Here is a 27986-nt window from a genome sequence, read left to right as displayed (position 1 = left end):
ATGTAAGCAAGCCAGCTGCTGAGCTGGGCCATAAAATGTCATGGTTCTATTCTGGGCAATTCATAGGGCTCCAGAAGACTGGGTAGCTTGCCTCTGCTTCTTGTGGCATTCTTGGTACATTGGTGGGGCTACTGTCTCATCCTGTGACATAGAGCCACAGGTTCCCAGAGCAGGCACTATGAGAGAACCGGAAAAGGTGAGGTAGGTCCTGACTCCATTGAGGGAGCCATCACCAGACCTGCAGGACTTGATGGTAATAGTGCTGTAATAAATCCGGTGGCATCAGGTACAGAGGGGACGGTGGATGTGGCAGGCACTGTGCTCATCAAAGGCACCTATTTTGTGGGCTAGGTATCTGTAGCTGTGGACTCAGCATAGGGGTGGTGTGGCTGAGGCTCTGCTTCTTGGTGCCTGTTTATGGTACCACTGCACTACCTCAATGCCTGCACCTGGCCTTGCCTGGGATGGACATCAGGCTGGAGTCATGGGAGCCAAGACATAGGAATGGACTTCGGTATTGATGCAGTGTGGTCCTGGGCAGAACGGATGTGATCATCATGTGGGACCCAGATGTAGGCCCAGAAATGGCACTTGGTCATTAGTGGGATATGACCACAATGCAGAACACAGAACATGGATAGACTGTAGTCCTGGATATCCTGCCTCGTTCTTGATGGTCCACAAGTATTAGTGACCCCAAAGCCTAAAAAGCTTGAGTTCCAATCCCAAATTTGGGGATCTTCTCACCATCACAGCAGCTCCAGTTCCACAAAGAAAACAGTTCTCCTTTAGCCTGATTCTCAGCAGGTCCTAGAAGTCCAGTGAGACACTGGGGAGATTCCGCCAAGCACAACAGGCCTCATCATGAACATTGTATCTCCTCTGCTCCACCCTATCCTAACTTCAATAAAATACCTTGTCAAACACTTGCAGATGGATTTCCAGGTCTAATTTGCCTGTAGTTTTTTGTGACATTTGCATGCTTTGGTAAGGGAGGGTATGTATGTCAGGAGATTTTTAAAAGAAGTCATTACAGAACACCGTTGAGGTTCAGCCCAAATATCTCCTAGCCGGGTGTGTCTAGGTGGGCGCCTGAAAAGTGCCGGACTTAGGGAGCCCCTCTATCTGCCATTCTACACACTATCTGTGCTGGAGTCTTGACAGGTTTCTCCGGAGTTCGGTCCCCTGCCCCCCAGCTGTTTCCATGACAACTCCAAAGCTGTGACGTCAGAAACGCTATCGAACTCGCAGTTGCTCCCAAAAACGGAAATGGGATGGTCCCAAGCTTTCCTGCTTCTGTGCTGAACACCTTCTCAGGTTCGTGCAAATCTCCCCTAAAGTCCTGCCGCCCCCACCACTTCACTTCAAGCGACCCGCACCACGAAAACGTAGGCGGAAGTGAAGCGCTCGGAAAAACCGGTTTGGGCGGCCTCTATCTTTTAAATGGCGCCGACGACCCTGTGTAGCCCGCCCCTTCCCTCCAGGATGGCTACCATTGGCTCTCCCTGGCGGCTTCGCCCTACTATTGGTCAGTGAGCTAATGCCAACGTCAGATTGGCCCCAAAGTTTTCTTTCGGTTTCCGGTGTCCCAGCCATGGCGGCTCTGGACTCGCTCTCGCTCTTCACCGGCCTTGGCCTGAGCGAGCATAAGGCCCGGGAGACGCTCAAGAACACGGCTCTGAGTGCGCAGCTGCGCGAGGCGGCGACCCAGGTGGGAGTCCCTCTGCCCTTAACCCTGGCTGCCGACTGCTTCAATGCCGGACCAGGTCCCAATCCCCATCCTCACCCCGACCCCGACCTACCTACCTGTCTAACTCGTGTTTTTCTTAACTGGGTGTGGGGCTTCTCTTCTGACCCCTTGAACCCCAGGCGCAGCAGACTCTGGGCTCCACTATTGACAAAGCTACCGGGACCCTGCTATATGGCTTGGCATCCCGACTCAGGGATCCTCGGCGTCTTTCTTTCCTTGTGAGCTACATAGCCAATAAGAAGATCCACACCGAGCTCCAGCTGAGCGGTGAGACCCCTGCCTGCCCTGCTACTTCCATCTCCATCTCCTCCCTTCAGCCAATATCCCTGTCTTCCCTTTCTGCCAAGTCCCCCAGTGGCCTTTTTCTGTGCTCCTTCTGCGTTCCTTTCTAAACCCAGGCTCTGACAATAAGGGATGGAAAGGGTTCCCCGTGGTGAAACTGACTGAGGAACGGTGTGGGTCTAAAGGAGAGCTTCTGTCAGAGCAGGATTCTTTTTTTTTTTTTTTTTTAAAGATTTTATTTATTTATTTGACAGAGAGAAAGATCACAAGTAGGCAGAGAGGCAGGCAGAGAAAGAGGGGGAAGCAGGCTCCCTGCTGAGCAGAGAGCCCTATGCGAGGCTCGATCCAGGACCCTGAGATCATGACCTGAGCCGAAGGCAGCGGCTTAACCCACTGAGCCACCCAGGCGCCCCCAGAGCAGGATTCTTTCCTGTAGTCTCAGAGCTTCTCTAGGATGGTGCAAGTCTTAACCTCAGAGGAGGCCGAATTGTGATTATTGGGGTTTCATGGGGCTAGGCAGGGCCTTGTCTAACCACTTCTTGCAGCTGAGATGCCACTCATTGGTTCTCCTTTCTCAGCTGCCCTTGAGTATGTGCGAAGCCATCCCCTGGACCCCATCAACACGGAGGACTTTGAGCAGGAATGTGGTGTGGGTGTCATGGTGACCCCAGAGCAGATTGAAGAGGCTGTGAGTCTTACCTTAGGCATCGGGTACCTCCTTAGTACTGACCCTAGAAAGGAGTGGCTCAGCTTCTCCACCCAGGAAGAGACAGGGTGAGAGTGTGGGTCCCTTAGAGCATTTTTGAAGGACACTTTTCTGAATGACATGGTTTGGCTTTCTGCAGGTGGAGGCTGCCATAAATCGTCACCGGCCCCAGCTCCTGGAGGAGCGTTATCGTTTCAACATGGGACTGCTGATGGGTGAGCAGGGCCTGGGGCAGTGGACTATGTTGTTCTCTCTGGTCATACCTTCTTTTTTGGGCATAAATGAGAGAGAGGAGAGGGAGGAAAAGAGCATTTTAAAAGTGGTCCGGTTGGGCCCAGGCGCTGGTTCTTGAGGTCAGCTAGGACTTTTTCTTGTGAAAGAGAGTAGGAAGTGTCCTTCTTGGCCTTTCTGCAGCTCCTTGTGCCCATGTTTCTAGGAGAGGCTCGAGCTATGCTCAAGTGGGCAGATGGCAAAATGATCAAGCACGAAGTGGACATGCAGGTGAGCAACTCCTTGAGCTGAAGCAGGCAAAGACCCTGCCATGGACAGTGCCTAGGGTCCACTGAAAGATACATGGGGGTGGGAGGGGGAGAGACACTCTCCCTGCTGTGGTGGATCATAGAGCCTAGTGTGGAAGAGCACCACCCTGGTGGGCAGTAAAAGAGTTGGGCCTCTGGGTCGTGCCTGTTTTCCGGTGAGTTACTTTCCTCTGAACCTTAATTTTCTCATCTTGTAAACAGAGGTGATATGGCCCTCATCTCAGATGATGGGTGAGAATCGCAAGAGGCTGATGGCTGAGGTAGTTTGTTGTCTTGATGCTGAGCCCACAGTTCCTCTCTGTAAATGGCAGTTTTTGTTACCTGTTTTGTCACCAGATTTTGGACTCTCAGGGGGGAAAGAGCATTTGGGGCCAGCAGAACCATGTGAGGAGGAGAAGTGGGATGGGCTAGGTAGGTTCTTCAAGGCAATATTGGTAGGCAGGCCAGAAAGCCCTTGGGTAGGTGGGCGGGGTCAATCAGAGGCTCCTTGAAGCAGAACACTCTTGTTTCAGCCCGAGCCCTGGTTTCTGCACAGGTTCTTCACCTTCTGGGTCCCAAAACAGAGACTGATCTGGAGAAGAAACCCAAGGTGGGGTTTCCTGGGTATGGTCCTGGCTCCCTGGGGATGAGGTGGGGTGGGGTGAGACTTCCGGCTGGGGAAGGGAGCATGTGGCCCCAGTGATCCTAAGAACCTGACCCAACTTCTGGGCTTCTCTCAGTTGTCAAAAGCTCGGCCAGAAGAGAAAGACCGGAGGACAGCAAAGGACATGATGGAGAATGGTGAGAGGCTTGAGGTCCCTTAAACATTCAGCTCTCTGACTTCTAGGCTTTCTACATGATGGGTTCTTGTAGCCCAGTCTCCTCAGGCCATTAACTTCCTCATCATCCTACCTTCCACTGCCAGATTGGAATTCCTGGTGTTTCCTTTGTTCTCATTACCCAGAGACTAGCATGAGGAAACAGAGAAGTCTCGCTCTGTACCTCTTGTCTCTGGGGTTGGAGAAAGAAGAACCTGTATGGTTCTCCTCTGGTTGCAGGATTTGGGGAGTACTGAGAAGTACCTCCCTGAGCTGCACGAGGTAGCTATATTCAGAGGATCAGAGGATAAGTTTTCTTTGGTCTGTTCTTCACAGGTGAGGCTGCTGACCAGGCCCTCTCTCTGATGGAGCAGCTCCGAGGGGAGGCACTTAAGTTCCACAAACCTGGTGAGCAGGCAGGTCAAAATCCTGGGGAAGATAAGATCTTGATAGTAACTCTTAAAGCCAGGGTAGGGAGCCTTGGGCTGCAGCGCAGTCCTCAGGCTTGTTCTGGCCCTGGCAGGTGAGAACTATAAGACCCCAGGCTATGTTACCACTCCACACACCATGGACTTACTGAAGCAGCACCTGGAGATCACTGGAGGACAGGTGTGTGGAAGTACTGTTGGGCAAGTTAGTCCTGTCACTCGCCAGGGGGCCTGGGCTGCCTTCAGCCTGCTCCATCTAACCCATCACCTGGCCTCCCTAGGAAGGAGCATCTGTCCCTTGAGGGCAGTCTCAGTTCTGGCTTAATTTTGGCTTAAATGTCCTATTTCCCTCATCTCAGGTACGGACCCGGTTCCCGCCCGAACCCAATGGAATCCTACACATAGGACATGCCAAAGCCATCAACTTCAACTTTGGCTATGCCAAGGTGAGTATGTGGAAATCTGGCAGTCAGGGTGACCACTTGCTGCTCCCAAGACTTGATACCAGAAAGGTGTCCCTGCCTTTCCTGCTGCTGCTATAATGTGCCCAGAGCGGACAGAGACTGGAGGGGAATCATGTATGTGATAAAAGGCCAGGAATCCATGGGGCGCCTGGGTGGCTCAGTGGGTTAAAGCCTCTGCCTTCGGCTCGGGTCGTGATCCCAGGATCCTGGGATTGAGCCCCACATTGGGATCTCTGCTCAGCGGGGAGTCTGCTTCTTCCTCTCTCTCTGCCTGGCTCTCTGCCTACTTGTGGTCTCTGTCAAATAAATAAATAAAATCTTAAAAAAAAAAAAAAAAAAAAAAAAAAAAGGCCAGGAATCCATTGGGCTCATTGGGAAAAAGCTAAAGTTGAGGCAGTGAGTTCAACTTTGGTGAACTACCCAGTGCAACTCCTCAGGCTTAGAAAGAGGGTGTCTGGAGTTGGTATAAGGTGCTTTGTTTAAGGCATTTAGATACAGGAAGATGAGTGAAACTCCTGAAGGTGTTTTCAATTCTGACATGGGAGAGCTCTGAGAAGGTCCAAGTTTAATGAGTTGGACTCTGGAAGCTGATGATATGAGAGCTCACAGATTCTATAACTCCTAGGCCAACAATGGGATCTGTTTTCTACGCTTTGATGACACCAACCCTGAGAAGGAGGAAGCAAAGTTCTTCACTGCCATCTACGACATGGTGGCCTGGCTGGGTATGGGCTGGGCAAGGGCTGGAAAGAAAGAACTGGTGGTCAGCGGGCCTCTCCGTGGGCTATGGCTTGTCATTGGGTGTCCCTGGCTCATTGCTCATACCAAGTCTTTTTCTGTCTCAGGTTACAGTCCTTACAAGGTTACATATGCCTCTGATTACTTTGACCAGCTGTATGCCTGGGCCGTGGAGCTCATCCATAGGTGAGGCCGGGGCTGTCACATAGAACTAGGCAGGCTTCCCAGGACATAGCCATCTTGGGCGTTCATACCTCTTCCCCCATAGGGGCCAGGCCTATGTGTGCCACCAGCGAGGAGAGGAGCTCAAAGGCCATAACTCATTGCCCTCACCCTGGAGAGACCGTCCTGTAGAGGAGTCACTGCTGCTCTTTGAGGTGGGGTTCTAGAGGGGCAGCTGGGTCTGGGTGGGTGCTGAGGAGGAGGTGCCCCTGTGCTGAGAGGCAGTCTGAGCCCTTGGTCCTATCAGGCAATGCGCAAGGGCAAGTTTGCGGAGGGTGAGGCCACGCTGCGGATGAAGTTGGTGATGGAGGATGGCAAGATGGACCCTGTGGCCTATCGAGTCAAGTATACACCACACCATCGCACGGGGGACACCTGGTGGGTGTGAACATGGGGTGGGGCTATGGGATTGTAGAGTGGGGTGGGGGGGCCATGGGTAGGGCAGAGTGGGGCTGGATGGTGGGGCCCATTGCCTATGCCCTGCAGGTGCATCTATCCCACCTATGACTACACACACTGCCTCTGTGACTCCATCGAGCACATCACCCACTCACTCTGCACCAAGGAATTCCAGGCCCGGTGAGGGAGCTGGGCCTATGGGGTGGCGAGGGCCAGTGGGATTCCAGCAGCCCTTCCTGTGGTGTCTCTCTGGTCTGATGTGGCCAGACCTGACTCTACTCTCCCACCCCAGACGCTCTTCCTACTTCTGGCTGTGCAATGCTTTGGATGTCTATTGCCCTGTTCAGTGGGAGTATGGCCGTCTCAACCTTCACTATGCTGTTGTGTCCAAGAGGAAGATTCTCCAGCTTGTGGCAGCTGGTGCTGTGCGGTAGGATGATTATCTATCTCACTGAAGTTTGGAAGTAACTAGTGGCATATACTGCCAGTATCTCACCACCTCCTTGCCTGCAGGGACTGGGATGACCCACGGCTCTTCACACTCACAGCCTTACGACGGCGGGGCTTTCCACCTGAGGCCATCAACAACTTTTGTGCTCGGGTATAGCCCAGTGGCCTGGGTGGGCAGGTGGGGGCTGAGCAGTGCAGTTTGTGGTTGTGGCTGTGAGTGATGCTGATCTTCCTGCTAGGTGGGGGTGACAGTGGCACAGACCACAATGGAACCCCATCTGCTAGAGGCCTGCGTGCGTGATGTGCTAAATGACACAGCCCCCCGGGCCATGGCTGTGCTGGAGCCATTACAGGTCATCATCACCAACTTTCCTGCTACCAAGGTAGGTGTGCCTCTCTGTGTATGTGTTGGGGGAGGGGTGCACCTGGGTCTGGACATGGGGGTCCCAGTGCCTAGTGTGACTCACACCCATCTCCTGCTATAGTCCTTAGAAATCCAGGTTCCCAACTTTCCAGCTGATGAGACCAAGGGCTTCCATCAGGTTCCCTTTGGACCCATGGTCTTCATTGAAAGGACTGACTTCAAAGAAGTAAGTAGGGGGTGTGAAGGGTCCTGTTTGCTGTTGAGCCCAGTCCTGAGATCCCTTCATCTCCTTTTGTCAGTCCACCTACTTCCTACTTCAGATGAACCAGCCCCTGCCAGACATTGGGGTGGGGGGAGAAGCCTCTTGTACCTTTTGACTTGTGCAGTCTCCTGTGTCCACACTACTTCCTACCTCTAGGAGCCAGAGCCAGGCTATAAGCGCCTGGCATGGGGCCAGCCTGTGGGCCTAAGGCATACAGGCTACATCATTGAGCTGCAGAATGTTGTCAAGGTGAGAGCAGTCAGTGCCTGCTGTGGGGAGGATCTGGGTGCATGCAGTTGTCCCTGGGTCTAATTGTAGGCTCCTTGACTTCCAGGGCCCCAGTGGCTGTGTAGAGAGCCTGGAGGTGACCTGTAGACGGGCGGATACTGGAGAAAAGCCCAAGGCCTTTATTCACTGGGTGTCCCAGCCTCTGACTTGTGAGATTCGCCTTTATGAGAGATTGTGAGTGAACAGAGCTGGGGTGTAGACAGATACAAGATGGGCACAAGATGGGCCTTGCCTGCTATGGCTACCTAGCTGGGGTCTTGACGTTCCTTCTGGCTACAGATTTCAGCACAAGAACCCTGAGGATCCTGCTGAGGTGCCTGGTGGATTCTTAAGTGACCTGAACCCGGTAGGCTCATGGGGTATAAGGTGAGGGTGGTGGGTCTCTCTGGCTGGACAGCCCCTGAGTTTCCTGCCCACAGGCATCGCTACAAGTGGTGGAGTCAGCGTTAGTGGACTGCTCTGTGGCCCTGGCAAAGCCCTTTGACAAGTTCCAGTTTGAGCGGCTTGGCTACTTCTCTGTGGATCCAGACAGTGGCCAGGGACAGGTACACGAGTTTACCTGCCTGCCCTTTGTACAACAGTGACAATGGTGGCTACCATTACTGTGCTAAGTGCTCTGCCAACATTCCCTTAGTTAATCCTTACCACTTGAGATGGGGTTCACTGATGAGGAAACAGGTTCAGAGGTCCATACACAAAATTTTGTATGGCCCCTGCTTTTCTTACTCCTCAAGGGTGTAGGGGTCAGGCATAGTGGTTGTTATAATCCTTATAAAATGGAGGCCCAAAGTCATCCAGTTCTCTACCCAAAGTCATAGTTATTGAGAACCCAAATGTCCTGACCCTCAGCTCCCTTGGGAGGAGGTAAGGGTAGGGTCTGGTGAGGTCTGGGCTTCCTAGCCTGGTTCTGGCTTGGTTGTCATTCTTCCCCCTCTGCCATCCAGCTTGTCTTCAACCGGACTGTCACACTGAAGGAGGACCCAGGAAAGGTGTGAGCTGTAAGGAAGCCCCGTGGACCTACCTCATGCTTCTGGAGGCCAACGGTACCCAGACTCCATGTCAATAAAGAACAGCTAAATCCCCTGGAGTCTGTGTGTTGTCTGTCTGCACTTCCAGCTCCTGAGGACCTCAGATACTTTGCTGGGGGTAGGGAGGAGGTGCACTGCACATACCTTTGAAACCACTGATACACTTCTAGGGCAGGGATCTGGGCCTGATTCGAAATCCTGTGCACCTGGCATGAGGGGCTAGCAGGCTCTGGGTGCTGTCCCACTGTTTGGAAACTTGTGCCAGAGGGATCTGAAGGGTTTGTGTCTGCTTGTGTGCCCAGACAGATGAAAACACCTGGTTCTCAGTCTAATCATTTAGCAAATAATTATTGAGTGCCATCTATGTGGCAGGTAAAATGAGAAGAGGAAGACTTGTGAGGTGGCCGCCTAAGTTGACGGACTAGTTGGGCAGACAGAGGGTGACCAGCTACGTGCAAGAGAGGTCTCCCTGGGGTCTGTACAAGGATGGAGGAAGTTCCTGACCAATCCTGTGCCTCAAAGTACTCTCAGGAGGTAACTCCTTAGGGAACCCCTATAGACCAAGGAGTTGTTTGCCAGGCAGGAGGAACAAGTGCAAAGGCCCTGAGGCCCTTTTTTAAAAAAGTCTATAACCCTCGGGGGCAGTGTGGGCTACTAGTGAGGTCTACGTGTGCCTGCAGCTTTAACACCCTCCACATTTTCCCTGTATACAAACACCAGGCTACCAGAGGCCCGCTTTAAGGTGGACTGGGTTGCTGAAGGCTGGATTAGGAAGGCAGCGGATTGAGGAGGGGGTTCCTAACTGTTAAGGACTCCTGCACGAAAGTGACTCTGGGCTTCCCAGGTGGGACGATGGTACGGGGGCGCAGAGCCTAGGTTAAGGGGCTGCGGGGGCTACCTTAAGCAAGAGACGGGGCCCCGCCCCAAGTGGGGCTGCGCGATTGAAGGAGGCCCAGACATGCTGCAAAAGGTGGGTCTAGAGAGCAAGCTTGACACCCAAACTTCCCAGGCTCCTACTCCAGGCAGGTATGCGGCCCAGGCCCCGCCCAGCATGGAGGGGCGTCCGAGGGCGGGCCGCTCCGCCCTACACTCCTGGCTCTACTCGCCGTTTCTGCATCCCGAGGCCCGGCCTCTCGCCTCGGCACAAGCGTTCCCTTTAAGTCTGGCCAGGAGGCAGTCTCAACTCTCGCGGGATTCGACGCTTCGGTTATCGCGAGAGGGGCATTCGGCACCCATTGGCTGTGAGGGTTGAATGTAAGATGGCGCCCAGGGAGCTGTGAGGGGAAAATCCTGTCGGTCTTGGAGCGGCGACGGCGGAACCGGGGCCCCGAGCGGTGCGGCGGGGCCGGCGGGTAGAGCGGCGGCGGCGGCGGCGACGACGACGTCGCCGGGTGAGGGCTGCAGCTGGGGCAGAGATGTGGCGAACCTGTGGGCCTGAGACAGCGGGCCCACCCCACACAACGGCGGGCGGGGGCGGGCGGGCGGGCGGGCCGCTGCCGCTGGGCCCAGGAGACCTCGGGGCGGCTCCGGAGAGGAGAATGTCCCTGGGCTCGCGCGCCCCTGCCCCTTGTGGAGTGGGAAGCGGCAGGTCGGGGACTCGGGTGGGTGCGGCGCGCGAACGCGCACTGGTGCTCGCGCGCGGCCGGGCCTGTTTATACGCGGGCGCGCGCGCGCTGTGCGGCCCTCCTGGCGCGCGTGGCCGCCGACGTGCGCGTTCCCGGTTTGGGTATCTCTGCTCCTGGTGCTGCGGCCCTTGGGTTAGAGCGGGTTCGGTGGCGCGCGCCCGCCCGCGACCCCCGCTTTCGGGGCGCGCGCCCTGCTGTTGGGTGGCGACGCTGCCGCCGCGAGGACGCGCAGGACACCTCTGCTCCGTGGAGCGGCGGCGAGCTGGCGGGAGGCTCGCAGTGTGAGGAAGGTTGTGGGTTGGGCCCTTCCTGCTCTGGTGACGTCCCCGGACCGCCATGGCCTAGGCCTGGGGAGAAACCGACCGGCTTTACCGTCTGACTTGAGGATCCGCTCTTCCGCGAGGCGGGCGAGATTGCTCGTTCTTCTTGAAGAATGCAGTGACTTGAGGCTAATGTGTGGGGAGGGTGCTGCCCTGTTTCTGAAACTGAGCTATGTAGGTCTGTGAGGGCAGCGAGCCCCCTCGAGTTTCTTCACCTTGTTCTTGTGCTTTGTGCTGGAGAGGGAAGGTTAATCCTGGAAGGCTCTTCAGCGGTACCTGCTTTCTTGTCATTGCAAAGTAATTCTTCCATAAGCGCAATTCCTACGCGTCACCTCTGTGCGCTCCGGAAGGGGATCCTTTTCTGTGGTCTTGAAATGACCGGAGCTTTAAAATTCCACTTGAGATCCTTAAATGCAGCCTTTTCTTCTGTGTGGGTGGGAGGGGCTTGTTTGTATTCTGTTAGACTAAGGAAGGCCCGCTATCTCTCAGCCAAAAAGTTGACCAGAACAAAATTAAACAACCTGAGAAACCTGTGCTCTGCCTTCTTTTATAATTACAAAATTCCCCAACAGAAATTTCTAAAATCTGTTCATATATCACTGCAGAAGTCACTTTTGATGTAGAATTTCAATCCTTTTCGGCTTTTTTGTTGTTGTTATGGTACTAGGGGAGTTCTAGGTTTGTCCTAGAGAAATAACACACTTAACACACTTGTCTTTTTTCTAAGACAAGACATCTGTTTTACAGTCTTGCTTAATTAAGTTGAAAGAAAAAGAAGCTAAGAGGAAGTAAAATTAGCTACCAAACAATAATGATGGGGGTAATTCTTTTAACATACTGTATTTTAAGAACAAAGTTAAAATTTAAAAAGAGGCTGAGGATGGAAAGGACTTCTTTGTTCTATCTTCTTCAGAATGTTACAAGTCTTAAGAACTCAGGACAAGCAGCAGAAATACATGCAACATGGTGACTGGTGAGTTAAAATCATTCATACGCTGAAAATATGTGTGCAGTCTTTTTCCTAGTAGTATTGAAACATTACAAATCCTGCCAATTACTCTGAGTGCTGTCTGACAGAAACTACTAAGTGCTGGGAAATTGAAGATGTGGGAGAACTGCATCTTTGAATCCAGCCACAGTTTGCTGCTTGAACACTTTTCTTCCCTTGAAATGTAAGTCAATGCAACTTTCAGGTTTTCGCATGAGGGCGCACAGCTTTTCTAAGGACCTTAAATGGTGCAAAGAAAAGTAGTAAAGTTTGAGATAGACTTAAAATTTTGATATACCTTTTAGGCCTGCCTGTTCCAGGATATCTTTGTTTTTAACTATTAAGTTTGAGATCTGCCATTTAAATTGGTGTTTGTATATAATATTTTTGTAAGCTCATTAGCTTAGATTTCTCTATTAGAGGATCTCCTACTTTCAGCCCTTTGTGATGAATAGTTTGTATACCTTTTCATAAACCTTTGCTGTACTCATCCCCTTTCCAGTTTATGTTGTTGCCATTTCAAATAGATCAAATAGGGATTCAGATTTCTTAAAATTTTAATTGCTCCCAAAAGGTAATCAAAGTCAGGGGCTCCAGGTATGACTGTCTTGCATTATGACAGCTTCAGAATCAGGAATCTTTACCTTAAAGCTTGCATGCTGTCTTTTAATCAGTTGTGGTTTGAACTCTATGTGTCATGCTTCTTGCTTGTCTACTTTTGAAATGGCCATTCTTTGTCTGTAATGGTCTTTTATTTCTCCATCTCAGAATGAGGTGTTATATGAGCACCTATTCTTTTCTGTTACTTTGTACTTAGTTGCCCTGCATTTTGTTCCAGATGTTTTAAGTCCTCTCCAGGATTGTGATTTCTGATTGTGGCTGCATGAACAAGTGATAGATTAACCTCTTGCTTTGCTGAAAAGGGGGAAAGAATGAGCCTTTGGTGTCACACTTGAGGCTAGAGCAAAATTTTAGGTAGAGCTGTTGGCTGTCAGAAAGCTTTTTTTTTTTTTTTGAAATACCTGTAAATTCAAGTGACCTGTATAAAATTTAATGAAAAATTATAAAATGAACCACTGGTTTACAACCTCTTTTTTTTTTTTTTTTTTTTTTTTAAAGATTTTATTTATTTATTTGACAGAGAGAAATTACAAGTAAGCAGAGAGGCAGGCAGAGAGAGGAGGAAGCAGGCTCCCTGCTGAGCAGAGAGCCCGATGCGGGACTCGATCCCAGGACCCTGAGATCATGACCTGAGCCAAAGGCAGCGGCTTAACCCACTGAGCCACCCAGGCACCCCGGTTTACAACCTCTTGAAGAAGTTTAACAATGCCAGCACCCGTGCACCCTTCCTGGGTCCATTCCTAGTCATAGCTTCTCAACTGCTAGAGATAATTATCATTCTGACTTCTGTGACAATCATGTTCTTTTTCTTTTCACTTTTATCACCTTCATATCCCTCAACAACATAGTTTTGTTTGCTTTTGAGTTTTATGTACATGGAATCATACTGTATTTTATGTCTTCTTTAAGCATTGCTAAATTCATCCCCATTGTGTGTGACTGTAGTTCCTTCATTCCAGTTTCTTTATAGTATTCAACTATATGACTGTACCATAATTTACTCATCCCTTTTGTTACTGCTTGACATCTAGATTCCTTCCAGTTTGGGGCTGTTACTAACAATACTACTTTGAACATTCTTGTATAATTACCTTTCTGTATATGTGTGTGATGCACACCTGGGGATAGAATTTGACTTTACTAGTTGATACAAATGGTTGTGCCAGTTTACAGTTCATCAGTCTTTGGTGGGAATGTGAATTTAAGTTCCTGGTTGAAAGTGTGTTGTCCAAAAATAGAAATATGGCAAAAATGCTCCTAAATCAGGCATTCCTCTGGTAAAGGTGTGTGGCAGATAAATGACCCAGTGGGATAATACTTATCCCAAACCATGTGTAGATTTAGTATCCTTAAGAATAGAAGTGTATCTCCCAATTTGCTTCTTTGAAATGATTCTTTATGTTAATTAGGACAGATGTGACTGCAGCTCCTTAAAATAGAAGTTGATTTCTTTTTTAATGTGAATGTGTTCTTCAAATTAGACTTAAACAGAGCTGTAAGGAGCCATCTACAAATAGTAGATGTGAACTGTGAGAGGGGCCCAATAACATGACTGGGTAAACAGGAAGAGGCAGGACTCTGAGACAGCTCAGAGTTTCTTCTCTTAGTCCATTTTATATTCAAGACCTGCTTTGTGGAACTGCATGGGAAACTGGGAAGAGGTATCAGAAATTTGAGGAGACCCAAGATAGGATGATTCTGGTGAGTATTTAAGTCTTCCTTTAGTACCTAAATAGAAAAAAGAAAGAAATTGGCAAAGAGACCTATGAAAATGTAATAGATTATTCCTTTAGAATAACCTTTGTCCATCATACCTTCTTGTAAAGGTATGATAAAGTAATGATAACTTCATACATTGAGGGCCTAAATCTGTCAGACACTGTGCTAAGCTCCAGTAGAAGATACTGGGGAAATAACTAGTGATTGATAGGTGTGTATATAAGTGAAAATTTTCTAGGTCTGTTGGTTTGGGGTTTTTTGTTTATTGTTTTGCAAAGCAGCTATGCTTAAGAGTATTCAGAAGCAAATGCTTGTTTACAGACTGCTACCCCAATGAGCCCCAAAGTGTTTTCCATACTCTTTGCTTTTTGACTCCCAGAAATTGGGAGTATTCAACTATCCCTCCAGCTTCATGTTTTTCTGAAGTATCTTAATTAATCAGTTAATTTACTGTTGCTCACCAAGTCTTTGACCTGGAGCTAATTAAGAATCTTGCTTCTTTGGGGGGGTTGTGGAGAGTTTTTCCATTTCTCCATTACCAGGGTTCACCCTTGTGCAGCCTTGTGAGCAGCATCTTGAAGAAGTTAACAGTCTTCATTATTATGCAAGCTCTGATACTTGATGATTTTGTCTTTAAATAAGAGTTTTAGGTTTTGAGGGAAAAATCATGCTACGATCAGCCAGAATTGTTTGTGTGTTACTGTGGTGTAATCGGTGTGTGAAAAGATTAATTTTTTTTTTTTTTTTTTTTTTTTTTAAGATTTTATTTATTTATTTGACAGAGAGAAATCACAAGTAGACGGAGAGGCAGGCAGAGAGAGAGGAAGGGAAGCAGGCTCCCTGCCGAGCAGAGAGCCCGATGCGGGACTCGATCCCAGGACCCTGAGATCATGACCTGAGCCGAAGGCAGCGGCTTAACCCACTGAGCCACCCAGGCGCCCTGAAAAGATTAATTTTTAATTATCTTTTTGATTTAATACAAATTGTGGAAAATATAAAAGAGTATTACACAGGAAGAAATTTAAGTCCTCTGAATCTACCACCAAGGCAGAACTACTGTTAGCAGGTTTTTTGCATTTTTTTCCTTAGTTATATAAACAATATTGGGATATATAAATACAATTTTATCAGTTCGCTTTTCACACATAATTTATTTCTTTGTTAAATTTAAATAAACTATTTAGAGGACAAGGAATCTTCCAGATATTAACATCGTTTTTTTTTTTGGGGGGGGGGGCTACTGTGTTAGTAGATCTGTAGAACACTCAATAAATGCTTAGGAGTGGACTTTCTTTATATGAATTTGGTATATGATAACAGTGGCATTTCAAGTCAGTGAACAAAGGAATTTCAGTAATTCAGTAAATGGTACTGGGACAAGTTGTTTGCTCTTTGGAAAAAATAAAATTAGACTTTTACCTCACATTATACAAAATAAATTTTAAATGGATCAAAGCATTGTATTAAAAAATTGTTAAGTTAAAAACTTAACTGTTAAGTTAAAAAACTCTAGGTGAATAATGACCTGATTTTATAGTAGGGAGGGCTTTTTCTGATCACAAAAACAAAGGAGGAAACCGTGGTCACCACTATTGAGAATTTGCTTAATTTTTCCTCAGTGTTTTTTTTACTCACTGACTAGTCTAAAATATTTGAATACATTTCTGAAGCCTTCCCTTCGCCCACCCCCTTCTGAGCAGCACTTTGGTGTCAGGTCAGATGCTGACTTAGTGTGCTTTCGTTATTGGGATGTGTCAGTCTGGTAGATACTGCCAAGTGAGCAGGTTAAAAAGACAAGCCATGTGTGTTTTAGTCTGTATAAATGGACAGATTGGAATGTTCTTTCAAATTGGCCTTTTTCATTAAATTTTTAAGTTCTCCAAGGGGTGCCTGGCTGGCTCAGTCAGTAAATTATGTAGTTATTGATCCATGGGTTGTGAGTTTGAGCCCCACATTAGGTGTAGGGATTTCTTAAAAATAAAATTTTTTTTTTTTTTTAAGATTTTATTTATTTATTTATTTGACAGAGAGGGAGAGAGAGAGAGAAAGAGAGAGATCACAAGCTGGCAGAGAGGTGAGGAAGCAGAGCCCGATGTGGGGCTTGATCCCAGGATCTTGGGATCATGACCTGAGCTGAAGGTAGAAGCTTAACCCACTGAGCCACCCAGATGCCCCTTAAAAATAAAATCTTAAAAAACTTTTTAAGTTCTCCATTGAATTCATTGTTGGTTAATATTTTTAGCTTCCTCTGATTCATTGGTTCTCAGAGGATTTTGTGGACTTGTACAGACAGAATCAGTGAAGAACCTCCTAGGGGCCTAGTGAAAGAAAAAAACAATGGGAATCGGGAAGCCCTGGCTTCTGCTTGAAGCTCCACTGACTATCATTGTCAGCTCTAAACTTGGAGCACAGCAAAGTGTTTTTATATTTTGTAGTCTAAACTGTTTAAAATACAAAAGGTTTTTTTTTTTTTTTTTTTTAAGATTTTATTTATTTATTTGACAGAAAGAGATCACAAGTAGATGGAGAGGCAGGCAGAGAGAGAGAGAGGGGAGCAGGCTCCCTGCTGAGCAGAGAGCCCGATGCGGGACTCGATCCCAAGACCCTGAGATCATGACCCGAGCCGAAGGCAGCGGCTTAACCCACTGAACCACCCAGGCGCCCCAAAAGGTGTTTTTTATCATAGAATGTTTCATGTATTTTCACAAGGATACAGAATATGAATAAGATATCCGTTGAGGAGCCTTTATCAACATTTACTAAGTTTTATAGCACTTTTCCTACTTCAGGATGTTGGTGTTTTGTTTTGTTTTTTAAAGGTTTTATTTATTTATGACAGAGATACCTAGATATAGATACCTAGAGAGGGAACACAGGCACGGGGGAGCTGGAGAGGGAGAAGCAGACTCCCCATTGAGCAGGGAGTTCCATGCGGGGCTCAATCCCAGGACATTGGGATCATGACCTGAGCTGAAGGAAGACACTTAATGACTGAGCCATCCAGGTGCCCCTGTTTTGTTTTGTTTTAATGAAATCTTGAATGAACTTTGAGACTTTATAGCAGATGCATTTCTAAGCTTTTATTCCATTCTTTCTTTTTAAATTTTAATTTAATTAATTTATTGAGTGGGCTCCACGCCCAGTGTGGGGTCCAACACCAGGCTGAACTCACGACCCTGAGATCATGACCTGAGCTGAGATCAAGAGTTGGACACTTGGGGCGCCTGGGTGGCTCAGTGGGTTAAGTGTCTGTATCTTCAGCTCAGGGTCCTGGGACCGAGCCCATCATCAGGCTCTCTGCACCTGGTGGGGAGCCTTCTTGCCCCTCTCTCTTGCCTGCCTCTCTGCCTACTTGTGATTTCTGTCAAATAAATGGGTGAAATCTTTAAAAAAAAAAAAAAAAGAGTTGAACACTTAACTGACTGAACCAACCAGGTACTCCTTATTCCATTCTTTCTGAGAACTGAATATCCATCTTATTTTTGCTTTTTGGAATAAATTTATAGTCGGACTAGGGTTTCTTGTAATGATTTATCTTAACATGGTATTCTAGAAATACAGGATTTGCTTGGAGCAGAATGGAACCTTGATTGGAACCTTGATTTAAAAAAAAAATAATGTCCTAAGTTTAATTCGGTATGAAATGCTGTACTCTAAAAGTAAGCTATTTATTTATTAGAATTATACTCCCTTCACTAAATGCTTGTCAAAAATAGAGGACACCAGACTTTAATTTCCCTGTCTTATATAATGGGAAGTCTGGAGATACTCTGAAATTAATAAGCCTACAAATACAGATTTAAAGCTATGAAATTGATCATGGCAAAAATAAAAATGTGATTGGCAGGGGTTAGTGAGAGGAAGATGATTTAAATGCCTTAAACTTACCTTTCCTGAAGGACAGATCAGTGTTTAAAATTGGTAGATCAAGAAAGCATACTTACATATTATTTTGTGTGTTTTTTTTTTAAGGCAGTTAACATGTTTGTTAGTTTAACTGTGGTGATTATTTCTTAATGCATAATTATATCAACTTACAAATTGTACCCCTTAAATATATACAATTAAAAAACAGTTGCTTTGCATTAAATGACATTAAAAGACAGATGAATGCACATATATTTGATATAGTGTCCTTTTATAAGATACACAAAGAACTTTTACAAATCAAGTAGCAAAATGCAGAAAACTTTATAAATTGGTAAAAGACTTAGAATGACGTTTTAAAGAACAAGATTTCAGAATTATCAATAGACACAAAAAAGGTACTCAACTTTGGCTGCCAGGGTGGCTCAGTCCTTAAGGGGCTACCTTCAGCTCAGGTCATGATCCTGGAATCCTGGTATCCAGTCCTGCTTTGAGCTCCTTGCTCAGCAGGAAGCCTGCTTCTCCCTCTCCCACTTCCCACTTCCCCCTGCTTATGTTCCTTCTCTCATGGTGTCTCTCTCTGTCAAATAAATAAATAAAATCTTCAAAAAAAAAAAAAAAGGTTTTCAACTTCATTAGTCATCAAAGAAAAGTAAGTTAAACCCTGAATGTGGCACCTACTGTGCTCTGTTAATGAAAAATCAGACATTAATATTAAGTGCTGTTGAGAATGTATAACAGCTATATGTGGGGTTATTTTTAAATTATTTTTCTGTACTATTCGAATATTTTTTCTTAAAAAATAAATGTGTTGGGGCGCCTGGGTGGCTCAGTGGGTTAAAGCCTCTGCCTTCAGCTCAGGTCATGATCTCAGGGTCCTGGGATCAAGCCCCACATCGGGCTCTCTGCTCAGGGGGGTGCCTGCTTCCCCCCTCTCTGTCTGCCTGCCTCTTAGCCTACTTGTGATCTCTGTCAAATAAATAAATAAAATCTTAAAAAAAAAATTACTTTGACATTATAGCTATGACTCCAGTACAGACAGTCTTGAGAATTCAAGCAGTCTGTCACTATTTTATGGGAATGCAGCTAATTGTTAAAGAAAATAAATTTGGGGAAATGTAAGTTTCAGTTGACCTCTGCCGTTCTTTTATTTTATTTTATTTTTTTAAAGATTTTATTTATTTATTTGAGAGAAAGACAGTGAGAGAGAACATGAGCGAGGAGAAGGTCAGAGGGAGAAGCAGACTTCCCATGGAGCTGGGAGCCCGATGTGGAACTCGATCCCGGGACTCCAGGATCATGACCTGAGCCGAAGGCAGTCGTCCAACCAACTGAGCCACCCAGGCACCCCTCTGCCGTTCTTTTATGATGGAGGTGGACTACTGAAATATGTAATAGCATAGCATAGAAACAGTTAATTTCTGTTCATATATCTCTCTCCTTTGTCCCTTTTTGAGCTAGAAGGGTAAGTGTGATTAGGTATTTAGAGTCACATGCTGAGAATTTTGTAATGTTGTTGGGTCTATATTATGAGAGCTACCTTCTTCAGATGGAAATTCCAGTCATGATGCTCTTATCAGAGGAGAGGTTTGACACATTCTGTACCAGTGTGGTGAGCGTTTTTGGGTCACCTACACTGGAATGTCCTTCTCTGAATAGGTTAGAAAAAGATGAGTTGCTTGTCCTTTGTGGTTGTCTTTTCATTTGTGCTATGACATCATTGAGAGCTGAATTTTGAAGTCTCATAGACTTCGAAAGACCTCCTAATTTTCAACTCTGAGAGAAGATATCTGAATGCAGCTGTAGCAGAGAGAAGAGAGAACTGAGCAAGGCAGATGGTCCGAAGAGAAGTGAGAAAGGGACAAACGAGTTAAATTTCAGATTAGAGGCTGTCAGCAAAGGCTTTAACCTTGCCCTCACCTGACCTGCACTTGCTGTTCTCTGCACTTCATTGTGCTTGGAGTTTTCCAGAGAAATAGAGGCTCTTCGGAGAGTAGTGGCCTAGGATTTGACTTTAGGCAGGACAAAGTATACGTGTTGTTCTTGTGTGTGTGTGTGTGTTGTTGTACTTTATTTATGGAAAGATATATTTAGAATATATTATATGCATCATTAAAAGAATTACTGTTGGGTCTCTTCTCTTTGAAAGCACCCAAATATAGCTCATGTAGTATATTTACAGTGTCCCACAGAAATGTTGCCAGTGTTAATAACTTAGTAGCAGTAAGAATTAAATGTTTTCTTTGGTCTCACACTTGTCCCAGATACATAGGTTCTTTTCTCAAGATATATACTAACTATTTACCAAGAAAAAGGGTAACATTTATGGTTGTAAGTTAGAGATGTTACAGGGACAAAGAGCCATAATCCTTTATACATTCAGTTGCAAATCCAACATACATGTACATGTATGCATGTATGTACCTACTGTGTGTCAGCCATTCAGAGCGTATTGGGACACGGTCTTGTCTGCCAGGAGTTTAGAGTCAAGTGAAAGAGATGAGATGATTACCCATATGCCTTTTATCTGTAACGTAAGGCAGAACACCTGGGCAGTGCAAGAGACTGGCCTTTCTAGCCTTGATGCCCTTCTAGCCTTTCCTTGATGACCCAGGGAGACAAATCACTTTTTCATTTGCAATTGACAGAGAGCCCTTTTTGGCAAAAAGGTTGACATCGTCTGTGAGACCCTCCTGTCCTGTTTCTGCTTTTGTTCTGGAGGTGGTTCTGATCCAGAGAGGAGGGAACAGTATGAAAGTAGCAGTGGTAGGGCCCTTAGCAGTCCATAGATAGATTGCGTGGTTGTCCCCCAGGTAATTGAGAATTACTATCTACCCCTGCAGATTCATTCTTAGGGTAAATACCCCAATGAAGAATGTGACAAATTGATCTCTGAATCTTAGTAATGACCTAGTAATTTAAAGTGCTATTCAGCTCCCTCCCCCAGCTAATTTTAATAATACCAGCTAGTACTTATATGGTGCAGTCTATGTTGGATTTTCTTCCAAGGACTTTACTTGTGAAGTGTGTTTAATCTTTATGTCAATTCTGTATGATAGATACTATTTGTCCCCATTTTATATACAAACTAAGGTTAACTAACTTGTCCAGGGTTTCAGAGCTAAGGAGAGATCACGCTGGGATTTGGACCCTGGCAGGCTGGCTCCAAAATCCGTGCTTTTGACCAGTAAGCTGTGCTGTAAAAGAATGTGAGCAATATACGGCAAACGGATTTTTGGTGTTTCTGGTGGCAGATGAAATATAAGTATATACTCCCTTTCTCTAGGGTCTTGCTACAGCTAGATGGCATGTGTATTCTTCACTCGAGGACATCGTTGGTCGCAGAAATTGAACATGTCAGTAGGAATCCCTGCTCCTAACTTCCTTGGTTGTCCTCTCTGTGATGGTCACAGAGTAATTTTGCATGTGACTTTTGTTGTCCAGTGCTTGGCTCTGCAGAGAAGATGGCATTGGCCTAGAACTGGGTGGAGAGTGTGTTTTCAGCCTGTTTCATCCAGTACTGTGACGCATGCCTTTGTTTTTTGTTTTCACTGTGATAGTTTGATTTAAGAAATGTTTATGGGAACAATTTCTAGATACTGTTAACTAAAAAAAGAATAAGGTGGTATAATAACTCTATTTTGGAATCTAGGTGTACACAGCTACCCTGAATATTCCACTCTGATGCAAGCATGATTGCTCTGCATTTCAGAATATGAAAACAATAGCATAATTTTGACTTCTGACCATTTATTTTATTTCTAGGAACCCTAAGGACTCTGCAATATGAATAATTCCCTGGAAAACACCATTTCCTTTGAAGAGTACATCCGAGTGAAGGCGCGGTCTGTCCCGCAACACAGGATGAAGGAATTTCTGGACTCATTAGCCTCTAAAGGGCCGGAAGCCCTTCAGGAGTTCCAGCAGACAGCTACCACTACCATGGTGTACCAACAGGGTGGGAACTGCATTTACACAGACAGCACCGAAGTGGCTGGGTCTTTGCTTGAACTTGCCTGTCCAGTCACCACCAGTGTTCAGCCACAAACCCAACAAGAACAGCAGATTCAGGTTCAACAACCACAGCAGGTTCAGGTAAAAGGGAGATGTTGAGGTGCATCCTGTTTAATAGATTTTATTTGCCATCCGGGTTTTGGTTAGTAGGAACATCACATCACAAATGTCCAAGGTTATTTTTACTAGGGGGAGTACTCTGGTTTTTTAAAACACATTTTATTTAACACAGAGGCTTTCATAGTATAGACTAAAAGTATTTGCAACTACCATAAACTAAAAAGATTGCAGATACTTGCCATTTGCTTTGGAGAATTGAACAGTATGGGAATTAGTGGTCTTCTGGGACTGGGTTTGGATGTGATATAGCTGTGTGTAACAGAAGGCTCTCTTTTATCTGTGTCACCCTGAACAGATCAAGAGCAGAGGAGGGGTTCATCTTACCTCATTATTTAAAGCATGACATTTGGAAGTTGTTTTAAAAGGATATAATATATTTCAGTGATCTTCATTTATTTTTATTGTTCCCTGACTTAGGTCCCTTGTAGATTTCTAGGTCTGCATTTACTATTTGTAATCCTCAGGAAATAATGCTAATTGTAATAAGCTTACAGAAAGAGAAGAAGCTTCATACATTTGCTGAGAAGGTCAAAGTGCCTCTTTAGGGCTTCCTCATCTGAGACTAACAGTATGCTCCATTTACAAATGCTGCTTTCTTACCCCTGTCTGTTGTGATTCTATTTCATTTTGGCTCAATGTTTTTTACACCAAGAGAATTGGAAAGGGTAGAACGTGATGGAGGGGCAAGGACTGTAGAGAGGTATGTTTGATAAGATAGAAAGACTGGCCTCTTTGCTCCTTAAGAATGCAGGCAGATATATTGGAAGGATCTGGGCTCTGGAGTTGCATTCCTGGGTTTAAGTCTGGCTTGACCTCCTATTTGTTGACATGATTTAAATCTTTTTAGCCCTAGATTTTTCATCTGTTAAATAGGGATAATACTATTTAGTGATACTGAATGAGATAATAAACAAGAAAACATCTGGCACGTGGAGGAATGCAGTATTGTTTTTTCATTTTTGTTCTTTTTTTTTTTTAATTTTTTTTAAGATTTTATTTATTATTCAACAGAGAGAGTGTGCACAAGCAGGGGGAGCTGCAGGCAGAGGGAGAGGGAGCCGCTGACCTCCTGCTGAGCAAGGAGTGGGATGTAGGGTTCAATCCCAGAACCCTGGGATCATGACCTGAGCTGAAAACAGACCCTTAACGACTAAGCCACCCAGGCACCTACCTCTATTTTTTCCATTCTTTGTAAGGTGTATAGGAAAGGTAGACTGATTTTTTGGTTCAAGAAATTATTCTGCTGTTACTTAAACCGTGGACTTCATTTTTCAAAAGGTTAAAATGGTTTGGGATATGGTCGTCTGACTAGTCTGTAGAGCATTCAGTGTGACTCTTGATCTTGGGGTCTTGAGTTCAAGCCCATGCTGGGTATAAAGCTCACTTTGAAAAAATAAAAGGGAAAAAAATGCCTTGAGATTTGAGTTTAAAATGTTGTTTAAGATGGTGAATTGAGGTCACCTATTAACATCATCATCTTTCCTTAAAACCCCTGTAAATAAAAGAAGGAACGTAAATATAATAATAAATCCATGAGATACAAGCACTGAGCATGGAGCTTGCTTAAGATTTCTTTCTGTCCCTCTGACGCTCCCACCACTTGAGCGCACTCTCTCTCTCACTTAAAAATAAAAACAAAGGGGTGCCTGGATGGCTCAGTGGGTTAAGTCTCTGCCTTCAGTTCAGATCATGATCTCAGGGTCCTGGAATTGAGCCCCCGCATCCGGTCTTCTGCTCAGCAGGGAGCCTGCTTACCCTCCTCTCTCTCTGCCTGCATCTCTGCCTACTTGTGATCTCTGTCTGTCAAATAAATAAATAAAATCTTAAAAAAAAAATTAAGCCTCTTTTTTTTTTTTTTTAAGATTTTTATTTATTATTTGAGAGAGAGAGAGAATGAGGGAGGGAGAGCAAGAGAGGAGGGAGGTCAGCAGGAGAAGCAGACTCCCTGTGAAGCAGGGAGCCCAATGTGGGACTCAGTCCCAGGACTCCAGGATCATGACCTGAGCCGAAGGCAGTCCTTAACTGACTGAGCCACACAGGCACCCAAAGCAAAAAAACTCTTAGGGCAAATCTATTTTCATTAATAACTGGCTTAAGCCAGAGGGATTTAATTTTTCTAAAATTTTCTAAAATTTTTGTAAAAGTTGGCTTTGTAGGGACGCCTGGGTGGCTCAGTTGGTTAAGCAGCTGCCTTCGGCTCAGGTCATGATCCCAGCGTCCTGGGATCGAGTCCCACATCGGGCTCCTTGCTCAGCAGGGAGCCTGCTTCTCCCTCTGCTTCTGCCTGCCATTCTGTTTGCCTGTGCTCTCTCTCTCCCCCTCTCTACCTCTGATAAATAAATAAAATCTTTAAAAAAAAAAAAAAAAGATTTAAAAGTTGGCTTTGTAGATTTAATTTAAATAAAGATTAAATTGATACTGTTACTTACAAAAATTGATACTGTTAATCTAAAGTTACCAAAATCATAAGCTAGACAGTATTAATAAAAATACGACTGAAAATACAACTTTATATAAGACTTTGAAAAAAAAATTTTTTCTGAGTGATATCAGAGTCAAATATATGCCTTGCAGTTATAAAATTATTATGCAGGGGTGCCTGGGTGGCTGAGTTGGTTAAGTGTACAACTCTTGATTTCAGGTCAGATCTTGATCTTGGGGTTGTGAACTCAAGCTCAGCTTGAACACCCAGCTCTATGCCCACTTAAAAGAAAAAAACCTGGAGTTACTATACACACATGTTGGTTTCTTGGTCTCTTTTATTGGCCTATCTATACTTAGTTTAAAAGGATAATTTTTTTAAAATTAAAAATAGCACATGAGGCATAGGGGAGGTAGGTCCTGTACTAGCAGATACTGTTTGCACCCAAGCTGCTCTGACTGGAGCCTGTGCTTCTGCATAGTGCTGCTGATACACGAAGAACTCCGAGAAAGTAGAAAAAATAACCTAGTAAAAAAATGAACAAAGGATATAGTAGTTTGTGAAAGAAGAAATACATGTGATCATATGCATATCAGAAGATATTTCATACTACTAGTAATTATGGAAGTATAAATTTTGAAAGTGAAATATATTTCATTTAATAGATAGGAAAACATTTATAAAGATTTTATCCAGGACAGCAAGGGTATGGAGAGGATAAATTAGTGTAACTCTGGGGCACATAGGTGGCTCAGTCAGTTAAGCGTCTGCCTTAGGTGTAGATCATGATACTAGGGTCCTGGAATTGAGCCCTGCGTCTGGCTCCCTGCTCAGGGGAGAGGCTGCTTCTCCCTCTCCCTCTGCTGCTTTTGCTCTCTCCATTACTCTTTCTCTCAAATGAATAAATCTTTTTTTAAACAATGCAAAAAAAAAATTAGTGTAACTTCTTGGAAGTGGTTTTGGTAATACTTGTCAAATGCTTAAGTGTGCATACCTTTGACCTTGCATTTGTTTTCACAGGTGTATATGTATATGGGGATATTCACTGCTGCACTCATTATAGTAGTAACACTAGAAACAAGTCGCTCAGTAAGGGAAATGGCAAATAATGGCACTGGTACAATTGTAGTATATTGTCCTATGTAGCCAGAAGAACGAGGTAGATCTACATGTTTTGACAGGGTAGGATGTTTAGCAGATTGCTGAGGGTCAAAACCAGTTTAGTATCTCTTTTTTTAACATGCAGAATGTAGTAGTTCTTGAACAGTAGTAGTAAAGTTCAAAACAGTAATTGGGCTTGGGAGTGGGGTGCTAAGGAGAAGAGCTCAATTTTTATTTGTTTATTTATTTTTAACTGGGCTCCATGCTGGGCTTGAATTTTATTTTAATTTATCTTTTTAAAATTTTTTTATTAACATATAATGTATTATTAGCCTCAGGGGTACAGGTCTGTGAATTGCTAGTTTACACACTTCACAGTACTCACCATAGCACATACCCTCCTCCCCAATGTCCATAACCCAACCACCCTCTCCTTACCTCCCCAGCCCCAGTAATCCTCAGTTTGTTTTGTGAGATTAAGAGTCTCTTATGGTTTGTCTCCCTCCCAATCCCATCTTATTTCATTTTTTTCCTTCCCTACCCAGCAAACCCCCCACATTGCCTCTCAAATTCTACATATCAGGGAGATCATATGATAATTGTCTTTCTCTGATTGACTTACTTTGCTCAGCACGATACCCTCTAGTTCCATCCATGTCATTGCAAATGGTAAAATTTCATTTCTTTTGATGGCTGCATAATATTCCATTGTATATATTGAACACATCTTCTTTATCCATTCATCTGTTGATGGACATCTAGGTTCTTTCCATAGTTTGGCTATTGTGGTTATTGCTGCTATAAATAAACATTAGGGTACACGTGCCCCTTCGGATCACTGCATTTGTATTTTTAGGGTAAATACCCAGTAGTGTGATTGCTGGGTCGTAGGGTAGCTCTACTTTCAAGTTTTTGAGGAACCTCCATGATGCCTTTCAGAATGGTCACACCAGCTTGCATTCCCACCAACAGTGTAGGAGGGTTCCCCTTTCTCTGCATCCTCACCATCATCTGTCGTTTCCTGACTTGTTAATTTTAGCCATTCTGACTGGTGTGAGGTGGTATCTCATTGTGGTTTTGATTTGTATTTTTTGTATTTCCCCGATGCTGAGTGATGTAGAGCACTTTCACGTGTGTCTGTTGGCCATCTGGATGTCTTCTTTGCAGAAATGTCTGTTCATGTCCTCTGCCCATTTCTCGATTGGATTACTTGTTCTTTGGGTGTTGAGTTTGATAAGTTCTTCATAGATTTTGGATACTAGCCTTTTATCTGATGTGTTGTTTGCAAATATCTTCTCCCATTCTGTCTGTTGTCTTTTGGTTTTGTTGACTGTTTCCTTTGTTGTGCAAAAGCTTTTGATCTTGATGAAGTCCCAGTAGTTCATTTTTGCCCTTGCTTCCCTTACCTTTGGTGATGTTTCTAGGAAGAAGTTGCTGCAGCTGAGGTGGAAGAGGTTGCTGCCGGTGTTCTCCTCAAGGATTTTGATGGATTCCTTTCTCACATTGAGGTCCTTCATCCATTTTGGGTCTATTTTCGTGTGTGGTGTAAGAAAGTGGTCCAATTTCATTCTTCTGCATGTGGCTGTCCCATTTTCCCAACATATTTGTTGAAGAGACTGTCCTTTTTCCATTGGACATTCTTTCCTGCTTTGTTGGAGATTAGTGGACCATAGAATTGAGGGTCTGTTTCTGGGTTCTCTGTTCTGTTCCACTGATCTATGTGTCTGTTTTTGTGCCAGTACCATACTGTCTTGATGATGACAGCTTTGTAATAGAGCTTGAAGTCTAGAATTGTGATGCCACCAACTTTGGCTTTCTTTTTCAACATTCCTCTAGCTATTCGAGGTCTTTTCTGATTCCATATAAATTTTAGGATTATTTGTTCCATTTCTTTGAAAAAAATTGATGGTATTTTGATATGATTGCATTAAATGTGTAGATTGCTTTAGGTAGCATAAACATTTTCACAATATTTGTTCTTCCAATCCATGAGCATGGAATGTTTTTTCATTTCTTTGTGTCTTACTCTTCTTTCATGTATACTTTATAGTTTTCTGAGTACAGATTCTTTTCCTCTTTGGTTAGGTTTATTCCTAGGTATCTTATGGTTTTGGGTGCAATTGTAAATGGGATCGACTCCTTAATTTCTCTTTCTTCCGTCTTGTTGTTGGTGTATAGAAATGCAACTGATTTCTGTGCATTGATTTTATATCCTGACACTTTACTGAATTCCTGTACAAGTTCTAGCAGATTTGGAGTTGAGTCTTTTGGGTTTTCCACATAAAGTTTCATATCATCTGCAGAGAGTGATAGTTTGACTTTGCCGATTTGGATGCCTTAATTTCTTTTTGTTGTCTGATGGCTGAGGTTAGGACTTCTAGTACTATGTCGAATAGCAGTGGTGATAAGGGACATCCCTGCAATGTTCCTGACCTTAGCGGAAAAGCTCTCAGTTTTTCTCCATTGAGAATG

The 27986-nt window shown here is 45.0% G+C and overlaps 2 protein-coding genes across 3 annotated transcripts in view; both read left to right on the top strand.

The window, feature by feature from the left end:
* Positions 1–13: 13 nt before the first annotated feature.
* QARS1 (glutaminyl-tRNA synthetase 1) lies at positions 14–8776 on the top strand. Its single transcript, XM_059160872.1, has 25 exons — positions 14–1317; positions 1593–1711; positions 1870–2017; positions 2611–2720; positions 2878–2953; positions 3175–3239; positions 3813–3866; positions 3997–4057; positions 4411–4482; positions 4598–4683; positions 4862–4948; positions 5592–5691; positions 5812–5890; positions 5973–6081; positions 6174–6304; positions 6413–6505; positions 6618–6755; positions 6839–6926; positions 7015–7158; positions 7261–7365; positions 7558–7650; positions 7736–7863; positions 7969–8035; positions 8109–8234; positions 8634–8776. The coding sequence occupies exons 1-25, from the start codon at positions 1275–1277 to the stop codon at positions 8682–8684; spliced, it is 2373 nt and encodes a 790-aa protein (XP_059016855.1). The 5' UTR covers positions 14–1274; the 3' UTR covers positions 8685–8776.
* A 1169-nt stretch (positions 8777–9945) lies between these two features.
* QRICH1 (glutamine rich 1) overlaps positions 9946–27986 on the top strand; it is a 53355-nt gene continuing 35314 nt past the window's right edge. Inside the window, exons 1-3 of one of the 2 annotated variants that reach the window (XM_059160875.1) lie at positions 9946–10108; positions 11576–11635; positions 21623–21952. In XM_059160875.1, coding sequence (XP_059016858.1) covers positions 21644–21952 — 309 coding nt within the window. In that variant the 5' untranslated portion in view covers positions 9946–10108; positions 11576–11635; positions 21623–21643. The remainder of the gene's footprint in view (positions 10109–11575; positions 11636–21622; positions 21953–27986) is intronic. The other variant, XM_059160874.1, reaches the window with a different exon arrangement.

The sequence above is a fragment of the Mustela lutreola genome, chromosome 2 (genome assembly GCF_030435805.1).
Source record: "Mustela lutreola isolate mMusLut2 chromosome 2, mMusLut2.pri, whole genome shotgun sequence".
Taxonomy (NCBI): Eukaryota; Metazoa; Chordata; class Mammalia; order Carnivora; family Mustelidae; genus Mustela; species Mustela lutreola.
Note: the sequence above shows the minus strand (reverse complement) of the source record. Positions and strands in the feature narration are given on the sequence as shown.